The sequence below is a fragment of the Telmatherina bonti genome (genome assembly GCF_933228915.1).
Source record: "Telmatherina bonti genome assembly, chromosome: 19".
NCBI lineage: Eukaryota > Metazoa > Chordata > Actinopteri > Atheriniformes > Telmatherinidae > Telmatherina > Telmatherina bonti.
Window position 1 is genome coordinate 22236375 of NC_136617.1, and position 21945 is coordinate 22258319.

At 38.7% G+C, this 21945-nt stretch overlaps 2 protein-coding genes across 2 annotated transcripts in view; one reads left to right on the forward strand and one right to left on the reverse strand.

The window, feature by feature from the left end:
* The window catches only part of elp2 (elongator acetyltransferase complex subunit 2), a gene marked incomplete at its 5' end in the record, with an annotated part of 31233 nt that extends 23242 nt beyond the window's left edge, over positions 1-7991 (reverse strand). Inside the window, 9 exons of the mRNA XM_079259214.1 lie at positions 412-507; positions 748-894; positions 3487-3553; positions 3672-3736; positions 3982-4059; positions 6598-6742; positions 6951-7021; positions 7657-7735; positions 7860-7991. Coding sequence (XP_079115340.1) covers positions 412-507; positions 748-894; positions 3487-3553; positions 3672-3736; positions 3982-4059; positions 6598-6742; positions 6951-7021; positions 7657-7735; positions 7860-7991 — 880 coding nt within the window. The remainder of the gene's footprint in view (positions 1-411; positions 508-747; positions 895-3486; positions 3554-3671; positions 3737-3981; positions 4060-6597; positions 6743-6950; positions 7022-7656; positions 7736-7859) is intronic.
* Positions 7992-16225: 8234 nt separating this feature from the next.
* The window catches only part of ctnnal1 (catenin (cadherin-associated protein), alpha-like 1), a 54613-nt gene continuing 48893 nt past the window's right edge, over positions 16226-21945 (forward strand). Inside the window, exon 1 of the mRNA XM_079258475.1 lies at positions 16226-16537. Coding sequence (XP_079114601.1) covers positions 16442-16537 — 96 coding nt within the window. The 5' untranslated portion in view covers positions 16226-16441. The remainder of the gene's footprint in view (positions 16538-21945) is intronic.

Genomic DNA, 21945 nt, shown 5'->3' on the forward strand with positions numbered 1-21945 from the left:
GCCAATCTGAATACGGAGTGGAAAAAATGAGGGAATTAATCAAGATATAATGAGCTTCCACAGCCAATGACTTCCAAACACTCAAGTCTCCCTAATTCATTCAAACATCTTTTCTTGCCTTTTTGTTAGCAACAGCACAGAAAGACAGAAAATTACACCGTCTCTGAGCCTTTTGATCAAGAGAAGTCCATCTATTTATCTGTAAAAGTCAAACTAATGGAAATGTTCAGACGTTATAGTTTCTGATTCATAAAGAAAAAAGTTTGATGGTTGTATTTTTCACAAGCACAGAGCAGAGATTATGAAAAGGACCTGCTGGCAATTTCAAGAAACGGTGTGAAACGTTAAGACAGTCCTTAAAATGAGCATCATCACTGACTGATCATCTCTCAAGATTTTACATTAAAGCACCTTTATAGAGAGGAGGCTGCCAGTGCACTCCATAAACCCAGTTCTCGTGGCCTGCCAGGACCGTTTCCAGGGACACAGCAAAGACTGAGGACACTTCTGCAGCGAAAACACAAAAGCCAAATGACAAAAGTTCAAATATCCATCGTCCAATTAACATGCAAAAAGAAGATGATGCCACTGGAATAGATTTTATTAAACTTGTGAATGTGTTGTTTGGATAAAGATAATAAGATGCACAAAGTTTTATGAAGGTCTGTCCCGATTAGAAAAGCTCATCTCTTCATCTGGTTAATGAACTTTTTTTTTTTAGCAATCATGCCTGGCCGGAGCACTCACCTCTATCCTTCACTTCAAAAATGTCCTCTTTCATTCTGATGATGGTGTGATCGTCCTCTGTGCAGGCGTCTGTGCCAGACTTGGCACAAAGCCTCCACACTCTGATGAGAGAGTCCTGGGAGCAGCTGGCCAATAACAGCTCCCCACCTGAAACAGCCAGAGAGATAACCCGAAAAAACCTTCACCATGGAGGTTATCTGTTAGTTGCCGTTTTTTTAGTACTGATGGCAAATGTTGCACCTTGTAGCTCTTTTATTTATCAGTTCCACAGGTAGTTGTTCTTGTAGAACATATTCATACAGTTCCAGATGCAGAACATCTCCAGCTACTTTCACTCTCTGCTTAAATGCAATTCATTCAGCAAAAGAGGCTGTATTGTTTTTTTTGTCCAATTTTCATTTGGACTGCTTTCCATATTCTTTCTGTGCACAAGCGTGTGTAGGAGCACACGTTTTACCCTTTCTACATGCTAAAACTCTTCACCATTCGCTTGTCTGTCAGGCTGAATATTGAGGCTGGGTCCTGACTTATGTCTCATAATCTCTTGCACTACACTCCAGCCCACGTGGGCGTAAACAACTGAGCAGATTCAGCAGAACCACAACATCTTTTGGTTTTTCAAACATTTCATCAGAATAATTCAACAAAGCAGTTTCACTTTAAACTCCAGCAATGCTTAGGAAAGGAAGTATTTTAGCGTTCGGCTTAAAGCAGAGCGGCACTGGCGAGTTGTAGGCCATTTAGAGCTGAGCCCTTGATTTTCTGCTTAATAATATCCATGACAACCTCAGCTAGCATGTCTGCAAAACATTCAGTTCCTGTTTTATCTTTGATCTGTTAGAAGTACGATCATGGATGTGACAGGATGGCTCCCGACTGTGATGTAGCCAGTTAGACAGCAGGAGTACAGGCCAAATATACACAGACAGGTGGTAAACAAACCACATGCAATTATTACTGATTGTCCCTGTCAGTCACATTATGTGTGCCAGTTGAGTTCAGTGTCCACCGGTTCAGTTTTCTCTCTGCCAAAATCAACAGACATAAAAAAGCTCCTCTGTCGCTGCCCCCTAAAGGCTACGGAGTCTTACGAGAGGAGAGAGGAAGGCTGTAATGTTCCATCAATCATGGTGTAGTGACACTTTACATGACAGAAATGATTTGCTTTGGTTTGTCAGAACTGCTTGTATTGCCAACGTTAGAATGATGTTGATGCATCACCAAAATACAACTCGAGCTATACATCGACATGAAGGTAACATTTAAATTGGAATAATATCTAAAAAACATCTCAGTGTGTAAGTACGGATCTTCTGAGCATTTGAGGAAGCTGACAAACTCGTGCTTCCATTGGTTCAATATTGTGGAAATCTACATAAAGCAGGCCGATATGTTAAGACTGGTATAAAACTGTATTTATAGTGCAGCAATTTTCCATCCAGTCAGTCATTTAAAAACAATCTGCTAAAGCCATGGTTAGTATTAAAATTCCTCATATAAACAAATCTCTGTCTGTTTCTTTGCTAGCTTGTATCTTAGCAACATGAAACGGTTTGAAGATTGCGAAAAACAACAATGAAAAGGGCAGGATAGGGAGATTTTTTTTTTTTAACCTTAAGCAGCAAATGATGCTTGGATGTATCAAAGCTGAAGAGAGCAACTCTCTGAGACTGAATCCATGTATGTGCCACTGAAATAATGTTAAAGAAAAAAACACACCGGCTGGCTAAACTGGACTTAAATAAAAGTTTTGTTGTTTCTTGTTCTTGCATGTTTTTTTGTTTTTTTTAATGCTTTGATAAAAAGTATGCTTGTCAAATCCTTCTCAAGAAACTGACTGACGGTTGTCACTGAAAATCTATTCGCACCTCAGTGGAATAGTGCAGAGTTGCCAACTCCTCAGGAAGAAAAATCTCTATTGGCTGCCATAAAAGTCATTAGAAGTTGCTAAATTACATCCTCATCTAATCTGCATAATCAACCTGGTACACATATGTAACGGACGATGCCGCAGAGAGAAATAATATTGGAGAGAGGCTAAATTGACCATATGACACTAAATATGGTTTGAAAAAAATAATTAGGAGTCTACAACAAGTTACAGGGCTTCTATCTGTTAACATTTTTCGTCATTTATAGACGTACCCAACGGTAAGTCAGGACAGGATAAGCAAGTAGCAGCGTTACACGTTTCACCTTCAGTCTGGTCAGAGGTGATTGTCTCCTGCTCTGAACGCAGAGCGGGGACTGCTGCTGCATGAGGACATAGTCTGTTCCAAGTGCTTTTGCACGGAGGAGGGGCATGTGCAGCACTGCTGCCCACTGGGAATAAGTAAAACATACCTGCTTTCCAGTCAGTCTCCAAAAGTCTCCATTGACACCAGAAAAAGTCACTAGATTTGCTGCTAGTTGCATTTTTAGGGGGAAATAAAAAAGTTGTAAGAGGGATCTGAAAACTCGCTGAACATAGCAACAAAGTCTGTAAGGTGGCAACAACGAGAAGATTATCCACCGTTGCAAGCTTTGTTAAAACCAACCAAAGATACCCGAGACAGCAAATTAAAAAAAATAAAAAAATAAAAAAACTGTCATGCTTCCGATACATGAATTTACTTTGCTTATTGAGCATTACATAGAAAAGCTTTTTTCTATGTTTGTTTTTCTGTAGTTTTTTTTTTTTAATGAGAGTTTTTTTTTAATGCAGTTTTACAATATGTGCAACATAACAGCATCACTCACCTGCAGATGCCCATTCCACTCCACGGACCCAATCTTCATGTCCTTGCAGTGACATGGCTTTCTTGAACTATCGTGGAGAAATTCAAGAATCAGTCGCTGCCCTCTAATTCAATTAACTAAAATCCTTTGTAGGGGGGAGAATACATAAATGAGCTGCTCCTGAAAGAGTCCTGATTTGCTCCTACCTGTCCTTTGGACTGCACATACAGATGTACCCGAGAGTCATCGCCCCCACAGGCCAGTATGGGAACTGTGAAGAACACACAGAGTAGAGTAGCAGTCGTAGTTACTGATGGGCATTAAGACATTTTCAAAATGAAAAGACATAACACACTTCAAAAGCTGGCTGTGTTTTGATGACATTTAGTTTCAGACGCTACAGCAGTGTAAACTCAGAAGGATGACTTGAGAGGAAACATATTTGTCTGTGTGAGTGTGTGGGTGTGAAATGTATGCAGCTTTAAGCATTTCTGTGCAAAAGCAGTTTATACTTACCTCCAGTGCCTGGCAACACTGTCAGGGAAACGTCCATTATAAAACCGCTGCCGAATGACACAATATGGAGGCACTCAGCTGAGGAGCACACATGCACATAGAATTAACTTTCTACACTAATAGACTCTATGCTGAACATCGTGGCTCTCCACGTAAGAAACATTTCCCAAAAGATAATCTGTTTCATTTAACACAAAGAAGCAAAAGGTATGTCAAGCTGCAACACACACCCAAGTTACAGTAATTATTTATACTCAGGGGGTATAATATATTATACATAACTGCGGTTATTCTGTTGACTTGCTGGAAATATTAGTCAGAACACACAGCCAGTATGTTAGATAAGATGTACTACAGTCAGATCTGCAGCGAAGCAGCAAACTTTTCAGAAAAGCACGGGGTTTTTTATGTTTATAAATTGTCATGTTAAATGATTCAATGAGTATAACTTGTCAAAAGGCCTGTGTTCTTCAATAAAACTTTCTACCTCCTTTTTGCTGAAACACCTAAGCAGCTCGCAGTACTCCGCTGTGAGCTGGTCAAACTGCCAGAACATCCACTTACAGAGTTTTATGGGTTTTAAAGAAAGATATTATTAGAAACATATCAAGACTGGCGTCCTCTGGGACAAACTTAGGTGAGTTTGCAACGTAAAGACTTTAAAAAGGGAGCTTTTATGATTGCTCTCCTTTGTCATTGGTGGAAGGTAGACTAATCCGCAGCTTAAATGAAAATTTACACACAGGTCTTTATGGCGCTGTTACTCATGGGCCTTAAAGCAGCAATAAGAAACATTTACTGCACATTACTGGAGAAAGCACTACTCAAATAAAACTTTTCTTCACAGACATTTAAACAATCAAAAGGAATTGTTTTCTCAGTTCGGAAGAGCCTGAGATTACATTAGTAGTAAACTGTAGCAAGACAATATTTATTTAATTGAAAAGAGACATTTTTTCACTACAAATCATGAAAAATATTAATGTCTTATGAGAAAATCAGAACTCATTAATCTGATCTATATTGTTCCCTGCAGCCGCTCACACAAACATGTTATCTCATCTTGAATACATGTACTTAAGGCAAAAATGTTATACATGAAGGAACAGCTGCATTTCAGCTTTATGAAGGAACAAAAAAGCCTGTTTTTGGTCCTCTTTAAATAATATCAAGAGATCGACTTTTTTGTTTTCCTTTGGGGGGGGGGGGGGGGGGGTATTTATTGATTGTAATAATCAATAAATAACTTTTACCAGTGTTGGTATTAATCTAGCTTTAGCTGAAAAAGCATATAAAAGCCATCTTTACTTTTTCAAGAGAGTTTGGCTGCACAGCTTCACTGTGGGAATAGCCAGTCTCAGCCCACCTCCACCACAGGGCAGGAAGAAACAAACATTCCTTCACCCACCCCTCCCTCACTCAATGGCATTAAATGATGATCTGATCATGTTTAAAATTGTTTTTAAAAAGACCTTATCACATTATAACATGAGAGTTTTATTATAAAAACCTGAAACGTATCACATTATAATGTGATAAGGGGCTTTTTTTATTTGACTGACAGAGCTACGCTACTGCACATAGTCAGATGTTTATGTTTATCTTTTTTGTCTCCTTCTGTTGCAATAAGCAGAACATTACTGAAACCAAACTAAATAAAACAAAAATTTTAACAATAGCTAATTATAACCATCATGATGTCTTTAGTTAAAACATAAGTAAGATTAAACTACTCATACTGCACGGTGCATTAAAACTGTAATGCACAGGTCTGAGTTGCGCAAATATAGGAACTATTTTATGTGGGTTTTTTTGTCAAATTTTGTCAATTGTTGTCAAAGCCAGCTGATCAGAACCAGTTGATTGATGCATTGCTATGATGACACAAGTAATGGAGAGATAAAACAGTGATTTAACTTGCTCAAACATGTGTGCACAAAAACAAAAAAAAATGCACGCCAGTTGCCATTAGAATTCTCACTGACCGTGGCAGTAAGATCTCAAGCCTTACTGCTCAAGTACTCATACTTAGTGGGTGCATCATACAGAAAAATAAATATTTTCCACATTAAAATCAGCTAAAAACATTCAAAGATATATTATTAATTGATAAGTGTATATTTTTTATTAGAAGGACAGGAGACCACAAGATTGTTTGTTTACTGTGCTACGTTATTTATAGCGTGATCCAGATGGCAACACAGTGGTTGTAACACACCTTCTGCTGATTTTTTGGTGCATTTTATTTAGAAAACAGATTAAACTGATGTGCTAAGTGTTATTTACGACGTGATCCAGATGGCGAAACAGTGGTTCTAACACACCGTCTGCCATCTGACAAGACCATTACGAGTAGCAAGCAACTTCCTGATTTCTCAACTGTTTGTGTTAATCTTAATTATGTGATTGGTTAAAGAATTTATCTAAAAATGGAAATATTAAATCTCTAAGTTACACTTTTATAGCACAAGATCACATGTTGCTGCTACTGTTGAAATTTGCAACAATTTTAAAATCAGTTTTGTCTGAGGTTTTTCCAACACTGTGATCCAAAATTACAACAATCATTCTATGGACTAATTTGTGAATTACTGTCACTTATTGCTTGTCTCTTACCTTCTTTATTGTCACTGCAAAGCCACAATCTAACTGTGGAATCTGATGAAGACGAGGCCACCAGGATCTTTGAGTCCTCCATGTAGGTTGTATCCACAGCACAGATAGGACCAGTGTGGCCCTTACACTCCACTGACTGGATGAACTGGGTACAGCACAGCATGTTCTTATTCAGTCTATTCATGTAGCAAATCAAACATATACCATCTCATGTTTTGCTCACTGATATAGTAAGTATTTAAGAGAGTAATCTAACAACTCTCCCTCCCACCCAAGTGCTTTAAAAAAATCATTTGTGGAAAAAATGTGGGTAGTTTTAGTCAGACGCAAGATACAATCCAATAAGTAGTTACCTTCCCATTTTGAGCTTCCCAGACGAGGAGCTGATTGTCTGAACCTCCTGAGATAAGATGGCACTCTGGAGCTGTGACCAAAAATGTGACAGTCATCACTGTTTGGGCTACTTGGTACAATAACACGTAAAATATGTTGAACTACAGCTTTTGGTCATCGAGGGTCGATGTCCTGCATGTTTTCCATTAGGGGTGCGAAAATCGAATAAAAATTTTTTTTTAAAAATCGAAAATCTGGATTTTTTTTTTTTTTTTTTTGCTTTATGATTTTAAAACCAATTTTTTAAAAAAGAGAATTCAAATAATAAAAGTAATCCATAATTTTTATTTTTTTTGTCCTTTTTATTGTTTTCATTGATCTTTTTACTTTTCTTCTTGGGCATTATAGGAGAATGATGGTCTGGCTACTGGGTTGTTTTTTCCTAATTAAAATCAAGAAAAATGACGTGGAAAAAAAAGTTTTATACATTTATTTTGTTTTTAAATATAAAATATTAAAGAATTGTGAGAATCGCAATTTAAATCGAATCGGCACCTTAAAAATCGGAATCGAATCAGGACAAATGCATATCGTCACAGCCCTATTTTCCATGAATCCTTGTTCCAATACACCTGCCTCCAATATAAATTAATATGATCCTTATTATGACTACTATTAAGTTTATAAATAGCTGCATCAATGACAGGAAACCGGTTTGTGTCTCACCATTGTCCTTTCTGTGAACCCACTGGACGGCATTCACTCTCCCTGTGTGTCCATTCAGAACATCGACAACTCTTCTCTCCTGGAGTAAAAACACATTTTGTCTCGAAACTCTTCAATTTTTCAGCCATTTAAACCACCGTGAGAGACTTTCATATGAGCTGCAACAAACAGCTAATTCACTGGGATTTTACACATTTCCCTACCTGTGGGTGGTACAGCGCCACAGAGTTGCATGTCCCGAAAGCAATTATATTCCCACGTCCCCAAGAAACAACATTTGGTGTCCTGTTGGCACAACATGCTATACTGCATGTTTCAAACACGGACGCCGCCATCTTGGCAGAAAAAAGTTGTGGAGTCCCGATAAATATTGCCGTGGAAAACAGCTTCCGGATAGTAACCGTTCCGCAGCCAAAGGCTGTAAATTTGTCCTTTTTGATTTTTTTTTTAACTTAAGCAAGATTCGTTTATATTTTTTGTACTTTTCAAAAATATTTTTATTGCGTTATTGAAATATGATTGTTTATTAAGTTAAAATTCTGGCTATAATGGTGACTGTAATCTGCACTGCTCAGTATATTCCAGTAGATGGCGAAACACAGTTACATAATGTAAAGACAAGGTACCAGTCTCCTTTTTTAAATATTAGAAGCACTTTTAGAGCACCATAGACATTTTGAAATGAAGAATATGGGTTAAGTCATGACAATGACACACATTCACACATTAAATCTTTGTTCAGAGTTCAAACTAAAAGTGAAAAAAAAAAAATAGGAATTAACTGCTATTGTTTGCTGTAGGCTGTAGATGTGGTTTATTATTCTCATGGGTGTGCCAAAGAAGAGTCTAAAGCAACCTTGATTGGTCCTTACATCCTTGCCTGGAAAAATTTCATCATGATAGGAAGATTTCAAATTTTATACTGTGGCAGAATATCGGTCTCTACATTCATTGAGCCATTGTACTACATAATTTACTGAGTATTACAAGAATAAGAAATGATATTGCTCATATTATACTAAGTGGTTTGGATATTATATTAAGGTTGCTGATAAATTTGCTATTCAAGTGTCTAACTATCTAACTAAAACACATTTCAGCAAAGCTAAGTAAAAGAGAAAGAAACAGAGGAATGATGAACGACATTTTGCATTATGCTGAAATGACTTTGTCAACAACCGAGCTGTAATACACACACTGCTGTGTCAGACTCTGTTATACCCTTGCCAACTCTTGATTGAGGGTGACTGGTCACAGCTGAGCAAGCTGCCAGCCAGGCAGGCTCGGTTGTTAAAAAAAAAAAAAAAAAAAAGCAAATTAATACATAAAAAAAGAGGAAACCGTAGGCTTTTAGAATTTGAAAGGTTGAGGTGACACTTTTTGTTACAAGAACTTTCCAGGCACTCACTTGACATGGTTGTAGAGAAAAATCTGCTGGGGTCTGTGAAGCCTTGAGTGTTATCATAAGTGACAGTGCAGCAAAGACAAACAGGGACAGAGCTAAATAATATGAGGAAGAGAGAGGGGGATTGTGGAGGGGTGGCCAGCTCTTTTTTGGCTTCCTTCTGACCACATGGGCTTGCAGTGTATACATGCACGACAAAAACAAAATAGCAGCCCAAAACAGACAGCCTGTCACCAACTCTCAGGCAGAAAATAGATTATATTTGTCTTGCCATTGTCCCTCTCCCCTCTGTCTCAATAAAACCAGATTTAGACAGACTTGGCGGGGTGAGACAACCTCTCTGTGGTGGATACCGGTGCATCTATAGCTCTTATCTCAGGAGTGGCAGCACGGCAGTAACTGGGATACAACTGAACAGCTGCGTCTGTGAAAAAGTATCTCTGTTATCTTTGTACTGCTTTGACTGTATATTCATCCTCTGGTTGTGGTGAAACCTCTGTAGCTGCTTATGCAATGCAGCACTAAACGTAGCAAGTCACTGCAGGAAAGAGGAGGTTTATTTAGGAAAAAAAAAACAGTTTCTTTATTTTCTGACACCACAATAAAGGAGAACACATTCGTATATTCTTTTTGTTAACGTGTTCTTAGTGTAGTTATTTATCTCAAGTCTGTCTTTAAATCAGATGTGAAGAGATCATTTGGGGTTTTGATTTGATACTAGACTCACTCAGCAGCAGTAGTGAAGCCCTGATTTTAGGGCAATAATGCTCAGGGGAAAAAAAGCTTAATTGCACATGACAAAAAAGTGCAGTTATTGATACACAGCAGGAGCATTTTAATGGAATTAATCCAACAGTGTCTGTTTTATTGAGCAGGTGTTTAAAACAGTTGTATAAAACAGCATAAAATTGAATAGTTTTCAATGACATGACACACTTGACATACTCTTATGTACTTAAAAGCTGCTTTTTAGGTTACAACACTTTATGGTCTTAACAAACAGAATTTACCACTGTTGTGAATCAGACTAAAATGGTGATCAATCAGCATTTTATACATTAAATATTTCAATTAACTTCATTTTTGTTTCTGTAATTGGTTCCTGTATGTGCTCTCTTTCCTCTGTGCAATGTGGAAAATAACCATTAAGTTTATATTATGGTACCTGCAAGCAAGTGCAACTAAACACCATTTATCATTTAAACACATTTCATGTGTTTATATTTATAGTGTGGCAGTTGTCGTATAGTGAAATGATAATGAGTATGTATGCAAAATATTAACATTAAAACTTTATTTACTAAGCTTTTTCTAACAACTCAAGGCAACTTAACCATACAAATGATGAAACATCACAAAAACACACTATATCAAAGTAATGAAAGACAAAGAAAGTACAGAAATGTAAAAGAATAACAAGTAGAGAACAGTAAAAATAATAAAATATTAAAGAATTTTAAAAAAGTAGAAATAGCCAACTGAATCAAAATAGAATATGTTTCATTATGCTATGGGTATTAAAAGCAATAGTAAACATATGGGTTTTAGGTTTCAACTTAAAACAATGGGTTTACTTAAATCCAGGTTAAAACCCATCTGTTCTCACCTCCACCTGAAAATATTTTATTTAAAAGTCAGAATTTAAGCTTGATTTTTAAAATTGAGCATGTTTTTAACATAATGTTTATCTAATGTTCTTTGTGTTTCCTTTCCCATTTTTTAAATGATAAATTATGCTTCTTATTTAATAAACTTGATTCACCCTGTTGTTGAATTGTGCTATACAAATACACTTGTCTTGTCCTAAAAAATATCTATTACGTAGATTTGCATGAATAGATACCAAAAGAAATTTAGAAAAGCCAAACATAACTGTACAGGACATCTTGTTTGCTGCCACCTTGTTTTGTTTTAGTGTAATTAAATCACCTTCTTCCCTGTGGGTGCCTCTGTGACAGGAGGACAGGCACAAACAACAGACACATCTTTCTCTCCTTTTCACCACTACTGCCATATTTTACTTTTTACTTAGAGATATTTAAACGTCTGATATCTATTAGATGCTTATTCTGCTGTTATGGCAAGTAAACCAGGGTATTTATCTCCAAACAAAGACATCAAACATAAAAAATATGAAACCAGCCATCACTAAACTAATTTTGCTTTCTATCCCCAAATTGGCTCCCTCGCTTTGTCTTCAGCTGGTGGGAGGTGATGGTGAAGGACTCGGTATAATTAGGAGCATCCACTAAAGGCTTTGTCCTTTCAAGTACAACTTTTTGACTAACTTTAGCAGAGAATTAGCAGTAAATTCTACAAAAACCATGTATTCCTCCATGTAATGACGCTTGAGTAAGCAATGGAGCCACAGGGGCTCATGACAGTCATGGAAATTTATTTTCCATCAACGCAATCTAATGCTGCATCCAGGAATGGAACTTGAAATAGTTTTACACATCTTGCATATGTCAAGTCTGCGGCTGAATTCGTAACCTTTACTCAGATGACCAGACACATGCTGTCAGACTTGAGCTTGCTGTTGGGAAGAGCTTATTTCTGTTTCTAATGTGCCAAAGGGAAGAAAGAGATCCAGAATTCTGTTAATGAAAGGTAAGAATTCATGATGATATGTCAGCAATCTGTTGCCCACGGCTTATGTTTGAATAAACCATTTAAGTAAAGGTCTACATTGGAATTCTGAAGAGATGTTTGCCAACATTTATGTTCCCAAAGTGGTGATTGTTTATTTCAGCAGGAAAATGCCAGACCTCATTCTGCACTGCTTACATAGCCTGTCTTCACAATCACAGTGTGCTTCACTGGAACTGTCTGCAGTTCAGATCTCTCTGACTGAAAATGTCATGAAGAGGAGACGCTGATAATAACAGATGTTAGTTTAGCATTTTCAATATAAACAAGTGTCATTTAAGACACTGGGCTTTTCCTGAAATAAAATAAAATAAAAATCTAAGGTCTTGATTGTTTCTGAGTAAACTGTCTTATAAACACAAATAAAACTCGACTAGTTTAAGTAGCTCAAAAGTTTTCAGGGTCAGTGTGTAAAAATATTGTAAGGCCCAACAGACATTGGTCTGACCTCTGTTTGAACTCCTCTCCTCCACAGAGGTCTTCCCAGGTCACTGTGACGTGCTAAGAGGGTGAGTTCAGCACCAGGTCTCAGACAAGGACACCACATTTTTACACGCGAACAAACTGAGGGCCATTTCTTACTAAATAAATCCATATCTTGCACAGTCTTGTAAGGGCAGTCATTATCATGTAAAAGCATGTGTATTAAAAGCACTCTTTTAAATGCATTAATTGTTGTTGGGTTTTTTTCTGTGCTGGAAGTTTTGCCAACTTTGTAAAACGTATACTTCTGAATCCCCAGTTTCTATCTGCTCATGAGTTCCTTCATTTTATGTTTTGCAGTATGCAAAATGAGTAACTCTTTCGAGTCAGTGACCCGTATTGCAGGAGCTCTGAAAAACAGAAGGAATGATCCAAAGAGAAAGAAAAGTGAGAAGTTCCAAAGCACAGAAGGAGACTGTATATCAGCTGTTAGCAACATAATCACACCGTGCATAGGCATCTCTTATTTTAATGAAAAAACACACTTGGACAGAGAAAAATAAAAAGACTCAAATGGGATTTCCTGCTTGTGTCAAGTCATTCATTCATTCATTCATTCATTTTCCAAACTGCTTATTCCAATTCAGGGTCATGGGGAAGCTGGAGCCTATCCCAGCCAGCTTTGGGCGACAGGCAGGTTACACCCTGGACAGCTTGCCAGTCCATCGCAGGGCCACACAACCACTCACGCTCACGCTCACACTCACTCCTAGGGGCAATTTAGAGTGACCAATTAACCTATCATGCATGTGTTTTGGATGGTGGGAGGAAGCCGGAGTACCCGGAGAGAACCCATGCATACACGGGGAGAACATGCAAACTCCACACAGAAAGGCCAAACCAGCCAAGGATTGAACCAGTGACCTTCTTGCTGTGAGGCCACAGTGCTAACCACTGCGCCACCGTGCAGCCGCTTGTGTCAAGTTTGATGCAAATTGTAAAATACAATGTAGCTCAGAGAGAGTAAATAATAAATATTCAAGAACAAATGAGACACTGTTAGTCTGTTCTTACCCAGCGAGAGCAGACTGTCTATTTGAGACAGTGGTTCGGAAGCTATTTGTCAAGTTGTTAACTAAACTGTCCCCTCTGAAACGTAACAGGATGATCATAGGTCTTATCGTAGTCTTCCTCTTAAACTTATCTACTTGGACCAGAACAATTTCAACAAACACGAGTTAATAAAGCACAGTGCAAGTAGTCTGAGTGGGGTTTCTTATCAGATGACAAAACAAACAATAAACCCAAGATATCATCGCGCTAGTAGTGAGCCCATTCATCAGAGTGGAACACAACCTTGTCCGCCCAAATGCATACCTTTATAATGATGCACTGGAAATGTGTGTGAGTTGTGTACATGTCTTCGTGTGTTTGGAGGGAGACCTATGCAAACAGGGAGGTTTAAAGTAAAGCATAGCTGTGGAGTTTTAAATAAATACTGGCTGGCCCAGACAGCCTTAACGCACCCACACACAGAGACACACAGAGACACACAGTGACCAAGTCCACTGCTGACACAGGGTGTGAGCCGGCCACCATAGCTGATGATAAAGCAGGCAGGAAAGGCCATCGCTAACACTGCCATAGTGCTTACAAGCCATATCTGCTCTCCACCATCTGCTGCATTTTGTAATATGAAGTATTACGCACCACTTGTCATCCAAGGAGTGCACTTGTAAAGTTAGAAATAGCTTCGGGAGCCACTTGAGGATGCAGAGATTTTGGAAATCATTTATTTGGGACTCAGACAGAGGCAGCAATAAACTATATGCAGTGCTGTTATTGATACAAATCACAGGGTCACAAAATAGGAAGAGGAGCGACATATTACTTGGAGAAGCGTTTTGATAGCTTTGAGCAGCTTAAACTCATTCCACAGGGCTGAAGCTTGAGTCTTTTTTCATCTTTATATCCATAAGTTTGGTGAACCAGGACAAGGTGAGGGAGTGTGAAGACCAAGTGATTTGGGGCATTTTGGCTGCAGTTTGCAGGTCTGTGAAACACTCATTACATCTCACAGAGATGGATGGATTTTTATCACATCTCTGAACCACAGAAAAGTACAACATCACTGAAATCATAATAAAAGCAGCGCACAAATGACATCAGGGTGACACCTTGTTGTCTTTGATCAGCCCTACATTTATTACACCCTTGCATCATATAACAGCAAAACATGGAGTTTCAGATCAAGCGTCACTGACAGATGTGGGTGTGCCTTCGTGTCTTTTGTAACTTACATGTGACATTTAGCGACTGCTGTTTTGATTGTTACTGAAGCGTGTGTGTTGTCAACAGTCTACAAACTTGCAAGACAAACTGCCAATTTATTTAGCTAACAATCATATAATTTGTATTTCCAAAGAAATCAGGCAAACGCCACCTTTTTGGCATACATGCCAGTGAAAAAAAACCCGTTGTTTCCTTAAAAGAACTTGAAAACACAGCAGTAACCATGCAACTTTTGGATTTTGGAATAATGGGACGCGGACAGAGAAATCAAAGAAAAGGTTGTCTGACTACAGTCTTACAGAACGTATTAAGTTAGGATCAAAGACATATTTTTCAGAAAGGAACCTCATACTAGCTGGGAAACATGGTCCTGAATCTGTTCTGATTTGGGGTTGCTTCATTGCCTCGGGGACTGAGCAGTTTGCAGCCACTGATTAATCTACGAATGCTACATCGTATCAAAGTGCACTTGAAGATTTAGTGAGACCATCTGTTAAATAAAATGAAAGAAGTTGAAAGTAGACCTTTCTACGGGATAATGAACCTCAGCAAACCAGCAAGTACACCAAGAAGGAAGAGAAAGAGGGCTACAGAAAAGCCTAAGCTGAACCCAGATGTGGGACATGAAATAAAAATCAAAAACACAATGGAGCTAAAAAAAAAAAAATAAAGATAGGTCAAACTACTTTTTTGTTTTAGGAAAGGTGTGCTTAACAGTGACGAAAAACTTTCTGAAAAGATGTCCTTCTTCCAATATTCCATCTTATCATGGTTTGTCTAATATGTGACTGATTATACTAAATTTCATTTTGCATGCAGAATTTGTTTCAGAGGATAAGATTTCTGCTAGTTCACTCATGTTTGAAAAATTCAATGGAAGTGCAGCTTATATTATGTATGTAGAAACATCTTTGCTCTACAACGACAACAACAGAATTCCACACTTATCCCCAACTGTTCACACAGGTCTGACTGAAATGATTGTGGATTTGCCCCTAAGCTTTTGTAATCAGATTTTTAGTCAGCTATTCAAAATATCTCAGTGGGAGATAATTTTCTGTTTGTGTGAAAACAAGGAATTCAAACAAATCTCAGTTCCAACTTTTTTCACACAGCAGCGGTTGCCCCGTTGGACTTTATGCCAGTGTTCATTTGCAGTTTAGCCACTTTTATTTAAAAAAAAAAAAAAAAAAAAAAAAGACATTACAGAGTCATAAATATATGCTTACTTGGAACAAATCCAGTTATCATGTTTTAGGAACATTTGTTTTTCCATTAATGTTTTCCCCTTGTAAACAAAAAGTAAATTTTACAACCCCAGATACTAGACATTGTATCCCAGCAGTTCAATTTGGGCCAGTGTAGCCATGTTTGATGGGTTATTTGGATGCTAAGAGATACTGTCTGGATTATACATTTTAACACCCAAACTTCTACTATTTTTCATCTTAAATGTGCACAAATGGAAGGTCCATTTTTAAACCTCTAACATCAGATCTCTTTTTAAAGGTCTAACAAAAAGATGGCTGTAGGTCACCAATGTGTCAGGCTACTGTTAATCATTTAGTTCAGCTCTGTAGTTAAACTGCAAAATGTTTCAGAGAAGAAAAGAAAAACAGTCACTGTGAACACCACGCACAGTCTCGTGCGCCACTTTAGCAGCCAGTAGTGTAAACCAGAGTGCCGTGCAGTTTGTGCGTGCGCGCGCGCTGTGTGTGTGTGTGTGAGTGTGGTTGCCCACAGTGGTGTGCTGCAGTCCGCTCCCTGCCGTAGTTGAGTAAACTACATGGACATTAGCGGGCGCAGCGGCGCAACCACCGAGCCGGAGTGGATTAAAACAGCGTGCTTGTTGTGGAGAGACACTCGATTCACGCCCGTGTAACCGAGTGACAAATCCCAGCGTGTAATCACGACTCCGCCGCACCAGCTTGCAGCCGCGAAACAGCAGAGAAAAGAGCTTTTGGGAAACTCAAGAGGTGCCTTGCGTCGTGATTGTGTGTGTCAGCCTCGGCGGGAATGGCTTCATCTCCGTGCGGCAACAGTAACTTTGATTCCGGCCTGGAAATCAAAACTCGCTCAGTGGAGCAGACGCTCATTCCACTTGTTTCGCAGGTAAGTATCTCGCAACCGTGAAGAAAATTACGTTATATTATTATTAGAAAAGCCTTTTGAACTTTTTTGGCTGCACAGCTGTGTTGGGACACGAGGCTAACTCTTGTGTTTACCTGTTTGTGTGCTGACTGCGTGTTTCCTTCTCGTGCTGCGTTTAAAGACCCCCCGCGTGCAAAGTTCTGGCAGAGTTGTTATGGCTTTCTAATTACACTCAAAAGTGTTTCTGCCCACAGTGGCAAGGCGTTACTGCTCAAAAACTAAGCCCACTCTTTACGAGTTACACACAGACTAGATTTAAGCTTGTAAAACGCTCAAAGAGATGAAAGTGATACCTAGGACACACATTGTTATTGTGTGTATTTTTTGTAGATTTACAAACATTATTGTGAAAAACTACCAAAAAAAAAAATTTAAAAAAAAAAGAAGAAAAACTTTCTTTTCTTAAATAATAGCAAACCTTCACGGGAGTCCTCACACGGTGTGCTTCGGCCCATAAAAGTTTCCCAAGAAGTTGCCAGTCTAGAAGTATGCTGTGACTCCCATTTCTCTAATGAGCCACTTTGAGGCACGTGCTTTGTTTTACAATAAACAAGAGAAAATGAAAGCAGCACTTAAGGCCACTGCACTCTTTCAGCAGCTCTTCTGCAGTCCTCGACTTTAAACTACAGCTCTTAGGTCGGCCAGCTTCATTATCACGTTATTACAGCTACAAAGCAAGGCTGCAGACTTTCAAACTGTTTTGTTACACACATTTGAGGAGTGTAATGGTTTTTAGGGGCTAGATTAGACTTTTACAGGGAGTTGGAGGTTGTTGTTGTTTTTTTATTTTTTTTTATTTTTTTTTAAGCTTCTGCTTTTGTTATAGAAATTGGGAAGTGAGTTGTGTCCCTCACTGGGAAACAACCACCCGACTAATGCTAATATCCTCTTGTTGAGCAGGAGGCTAAAGGGGCAGAGAGACAGTGGAAGAGACAGGCACCTCACTGTCGGGTTGACAGACTGGGACAAGGATGGGTATGTGGGGCATGCGGTGTCCATGACACTGTCTCCCCCACTCCTCCCTTGTGTGCTCAGACAACCAGCTTCCTCTTTCTCCCTGCACTGGCTCATTTCAAAGATAAGGTCATCCTGTACTGAATGAATGGGTTAGTTATCATAAAAGTACATCTGTTAGAGGCTTAGCTTTGTATGGACGGATTTAGTTGAGTTTTTCTGTCGTTCCTGAGGACATCAGACAGAAAAGCACAGAAGTTTGCAACTTAGAAACCCTACAGAAGGTATATATGTGAAAAGTGACGTAATATTGTGGAAAATTGTAGTCTTTTTGCAAACCTGTGAAGAACTTCCTTCCTGCTGAGAAAGACTGGATCGGCTCCAGTGTGGAACATAGAAGAATGTGTTGAATGCTGTAACGGCATTCAGAACATCATAGTCCACCAATGAACAGCGGGCCTCAAGGACAATGTTTCCTAATTTTCCTTTTTTTTTTTTCCTCACTGTGAGACATGTCCCCATAGCAACAGAGCTGTGTAAAGCTGAAAGAAACCACATCTCTAGAGACCGTCATCTGTAAAGTGTAAGCTATTGTTGCTGTTGTGATGTCAACAGGGCAGGGCATTAGTTCCACTTGTTCGCAGTGAAAGAAGGAAAAGCTTCAACAGTATGCAAGATGGATGAATGAAAAAACAAACAAAAACACCTGATTATGACCTTAAACTGAATATTGTTAGAGGATGGATTTAAATGAGCTGTTAGATGAGAGAAGCTTAAAAAAGCAGTATATAAGACTAGACAACATATAGCAGCAAATTCAGACAAAACTAAAGTGAAAGCTTTTCAGTACATTACTTGCGCAGAGGATATTTTAGAGTTAGTATTTCATTTGTCCCTCATGTGCTGCCGTAGAACATGGCAGTGAAATATTTTCGACTGCATGGATAAGGACCGACACCATCTGTGAATCCAAACAGATCATTCTAAGGTAGCAGAAATGCAAGTATTTATTTTCAGTAGTAATAAACAATTTGCATTTTGTAACAGTAAATCAGCTGTTCCGCCATCTAAACTGGGAAAATGACTTCTTGGTTAGTTAAAGTGAACTGAGAATGTTACACGTTATACATAATATACATAAATATGTAATAAATAAATGCTCACAATGTAGAAACAGAGTTGCTGTTTTCTTTGCGTTAGCGCAACAGCCCGAGCTTCGTCATAAATCTGTAGCCTCTGTAATAATAGTCAACGCAGAAACGGATGCTTAAACAAGCTGAGGTAATGCAATTACAACCTTAAAGTGTTTATGGTAACTTAATCAGGATGATTATGTGACATTTCAGAGAATTGGTATTGCCTGACATCGCTTTTTATTGAATTATTATACCTAATTGAAACGCAGTAACCGTGTAAGCTTAGTTGTGCAGCTTTTCTTCTTTGTTTTTACTTGCGTGCACATGTACACAAGCTGTGTGGGTCATTAGATAACTATCAAGGAGGAAATTAAAAAGCAGTGTCAGTACGAAAATCCAGTCTTTGATAAGGTGTAATGTTGTGTACTCCCCCTTTCTTCCCCTCCTCTCCACTCCTTGTCTCGTCATGGCATTGATATCTTCAGGCCTCTGTTATCAGCTTCACTCCCACCAGGCTGTAATTATAGGCCTGGGAGTCTCCAGTCTTGCACCACTATAATACACACATACCGGAGGGAAGCATGGACAGTGCCCCACCCACGTCTCTCGCTTTTTTTTTTTTTTTTTTACATGTTTATACGTTCAGCTGTCATATTGATGTGCATTTAGGTTTAGGAAACGGGATCTGCATGTCAACTTCACCGCCAATGTTGCATCTGCTCTGAGTTTTTCCGATCCGTGTTTAAATGTGTCTGAGTCCTGTGTTCATAATGGACCACCTGGGTGCGTTTGTTTTTGCGTCATTTGGCAAACGGACCTCATCTACACACACTCTTTTCAAAACAGAATATTTATTTTCTTCATTATTCAGAAATAGTTTTCCTCTCTTCATTAAGGAAATTTGCTGTCACCTGCAGACTTGTATTGAGGGTCCTGATTATCCAGATGAATTGCTCAGACGGTGGTCAGAAATGTAATGGGCGTCACGCCGAGAGGAGGGAAACAAAGTGAACCTGTCTGCAGTTGTGTGTTTCCCACCTGTGATGTGGTTTACAACTAGCTGGAAGGCAATTAGAAATAATCAGACTCTCTTTTCCTTGAGATCTGACCCCTGCTTTTGAAGTGTTGCTAGTGAAATAACTGCACGGTTCACTGGCTTTTATAATTGAGGCTTGTTTATCTGTTATAACATTGCAACCCCATCCACATGCAGACACGGTGGTCCCTGCTGGAGAGGTGTAAAGGTGTTGTTCTTGGGGTAGGTATGTGTGAGAGCGAATAGGAGCTAGAGAATAATATCTCAGGCTTTGATCAGTTCGGTGCACATTAAACACTCGCGACACCCTTGCCTTGTGATTACATAGCTCTGCTGTCTCAATCATTTTTCTTTAGGACTAAGCTGGGAGATTTTCTGCTATAATTGGGCCTGGAAAATCCGTTCTCTGTCCAAGTTTGTTAGCATCGACTTTGTCATGCTTCCAGGGTTTCTGTGGTGCTTGCAGTTTTTGCTTTCTGATGTGCTAAGAGAAGAACGTTTGTAAAAAAAACAAAAAAAAGCCTTTCCGTGTTCAATTTTGTTTAATTTATTTGCAAACAGGATTGAAATGGCATGTTTATCACCCAAACAAAAGCTCAGTGGCAAGTTTGAGCATGTGATTGGCTCAGAGCTTTCCCATTTTGTCAGAAGGTTTCCACTTTAAACAGAATTCTGACAAAAACCACTCCATAAACATACATCTAAAGTTTAACAGCTTTATAAACGGGGTTATTTGTCAAATTTTCATTCTCCCTGTGGAAATATTGGAGGACTAGTTTTTATTGAGGCATTATTCCCCCCCTTAATGTTTGTGGCCCTTTGAAAAGTGGCATGATAAACACCCAGGTAGTAAAGTTGCATTTTATAGCCAGACAGAGAGGCAGAACAATTGCCATGAGCCATAACAGATCTTCTTCTGTATGATTATAATGAAGACAAATGAGTCCCGGGCACGAAAGCACATGAGGATTACTGTGTGCATACACACTCACACACCAATATGTAGTAACCTCAAGGGAGTGTAGCACATTAAGCCTTTATTGTGGGTGTTAGGATGTATGGGGAAAAGTATAAGGGGGTTCCCACTGGGCTGTTGCCATACTTCATATCTGCTTGCACAGAGTGATTGTTTGCTGATGGATGACTGAACTAAATTAACCAACCACTGATGCTGGTCTTGTTTTTCTACTTTAGCTTGTCACCTTTTCAGCTTTTATGATTTGAGGCTTCGACCAAAATAACAGTGCTGCTTGTTTTTCCTCTTATGACATGATTAGTGGAAGATGGTGAAGAATATTTGACATGCACACATGCTGTGTGATCCTATCACAAATGTACCGGCCCGCATGAGTCCAAATGTGCAAATCAGCTCTTGTATATGGTAATGTGGAAACAGTCCCGAGCCACCCATCATGTTTCATATATCGTATTGTATGTGAAAATGCAGTCTATAACACAAAAATAAAGTTTGTACTTTTATAACAAGTTTGAAAGCCAACATTTGGTATGACTGCCTTTATCTTACAGGCAGTCTGAATCTTCTTAGACATGTTGTTTTTGTAATTTCTTTTAAGCAGCCTTCAGGAATAGTTCACGCATCTTAAGGGAAATTTCAAACTTGTCTGTGGCTTCTAGCTGCCTTTTTATTCTGCTCTCTTTCAGAGTGATCCCACACCTCTTAAATAATGTGGAGGTCTGAGCTCTGCGGAGGATTCATCACTGCCTAAAACCTGTTGCAAATGCTTTTCAGTCCAGTTCTGGTGTCATTTGGCATACCTCAGCTTTTTTATCCCCACTTCCCTTTCACCAAAATAGGGTTCTTGACAGCCATTTTCCATAGAAACCATTTCTGCAGAGGCCTCATTGAACAGTAAATGGATCAACTGAAAGACAAAATGTGTCTCTCAGGTCCTGTGTCAGGTTTTACTGGACCTTTTTTTTTTTTTTTTTTTTTTTTTTTTTTAAAAACCTCAGTTTCAGATAAAATTCTTCTTGTTCTTCTGTCCTACATTTGTCCCATTTCCTCAAATTTCTTTCAGGATCCTCTGCACACCAAGCGGAGGTTTGCTATATTTTTCAACAAAAATCTCTTTGGGAATCATTGTTAGTGCAAAACAAAAAAAACTAAAGAAAAAATAAGAATTTTTATGCACATGGAATGAAACCGCATGAAACTACCTTTAGCATTTTTTTAAATGCAACACAAAAATGCTAACTTATGAAGATTTTGTGGCGGGCTGCAA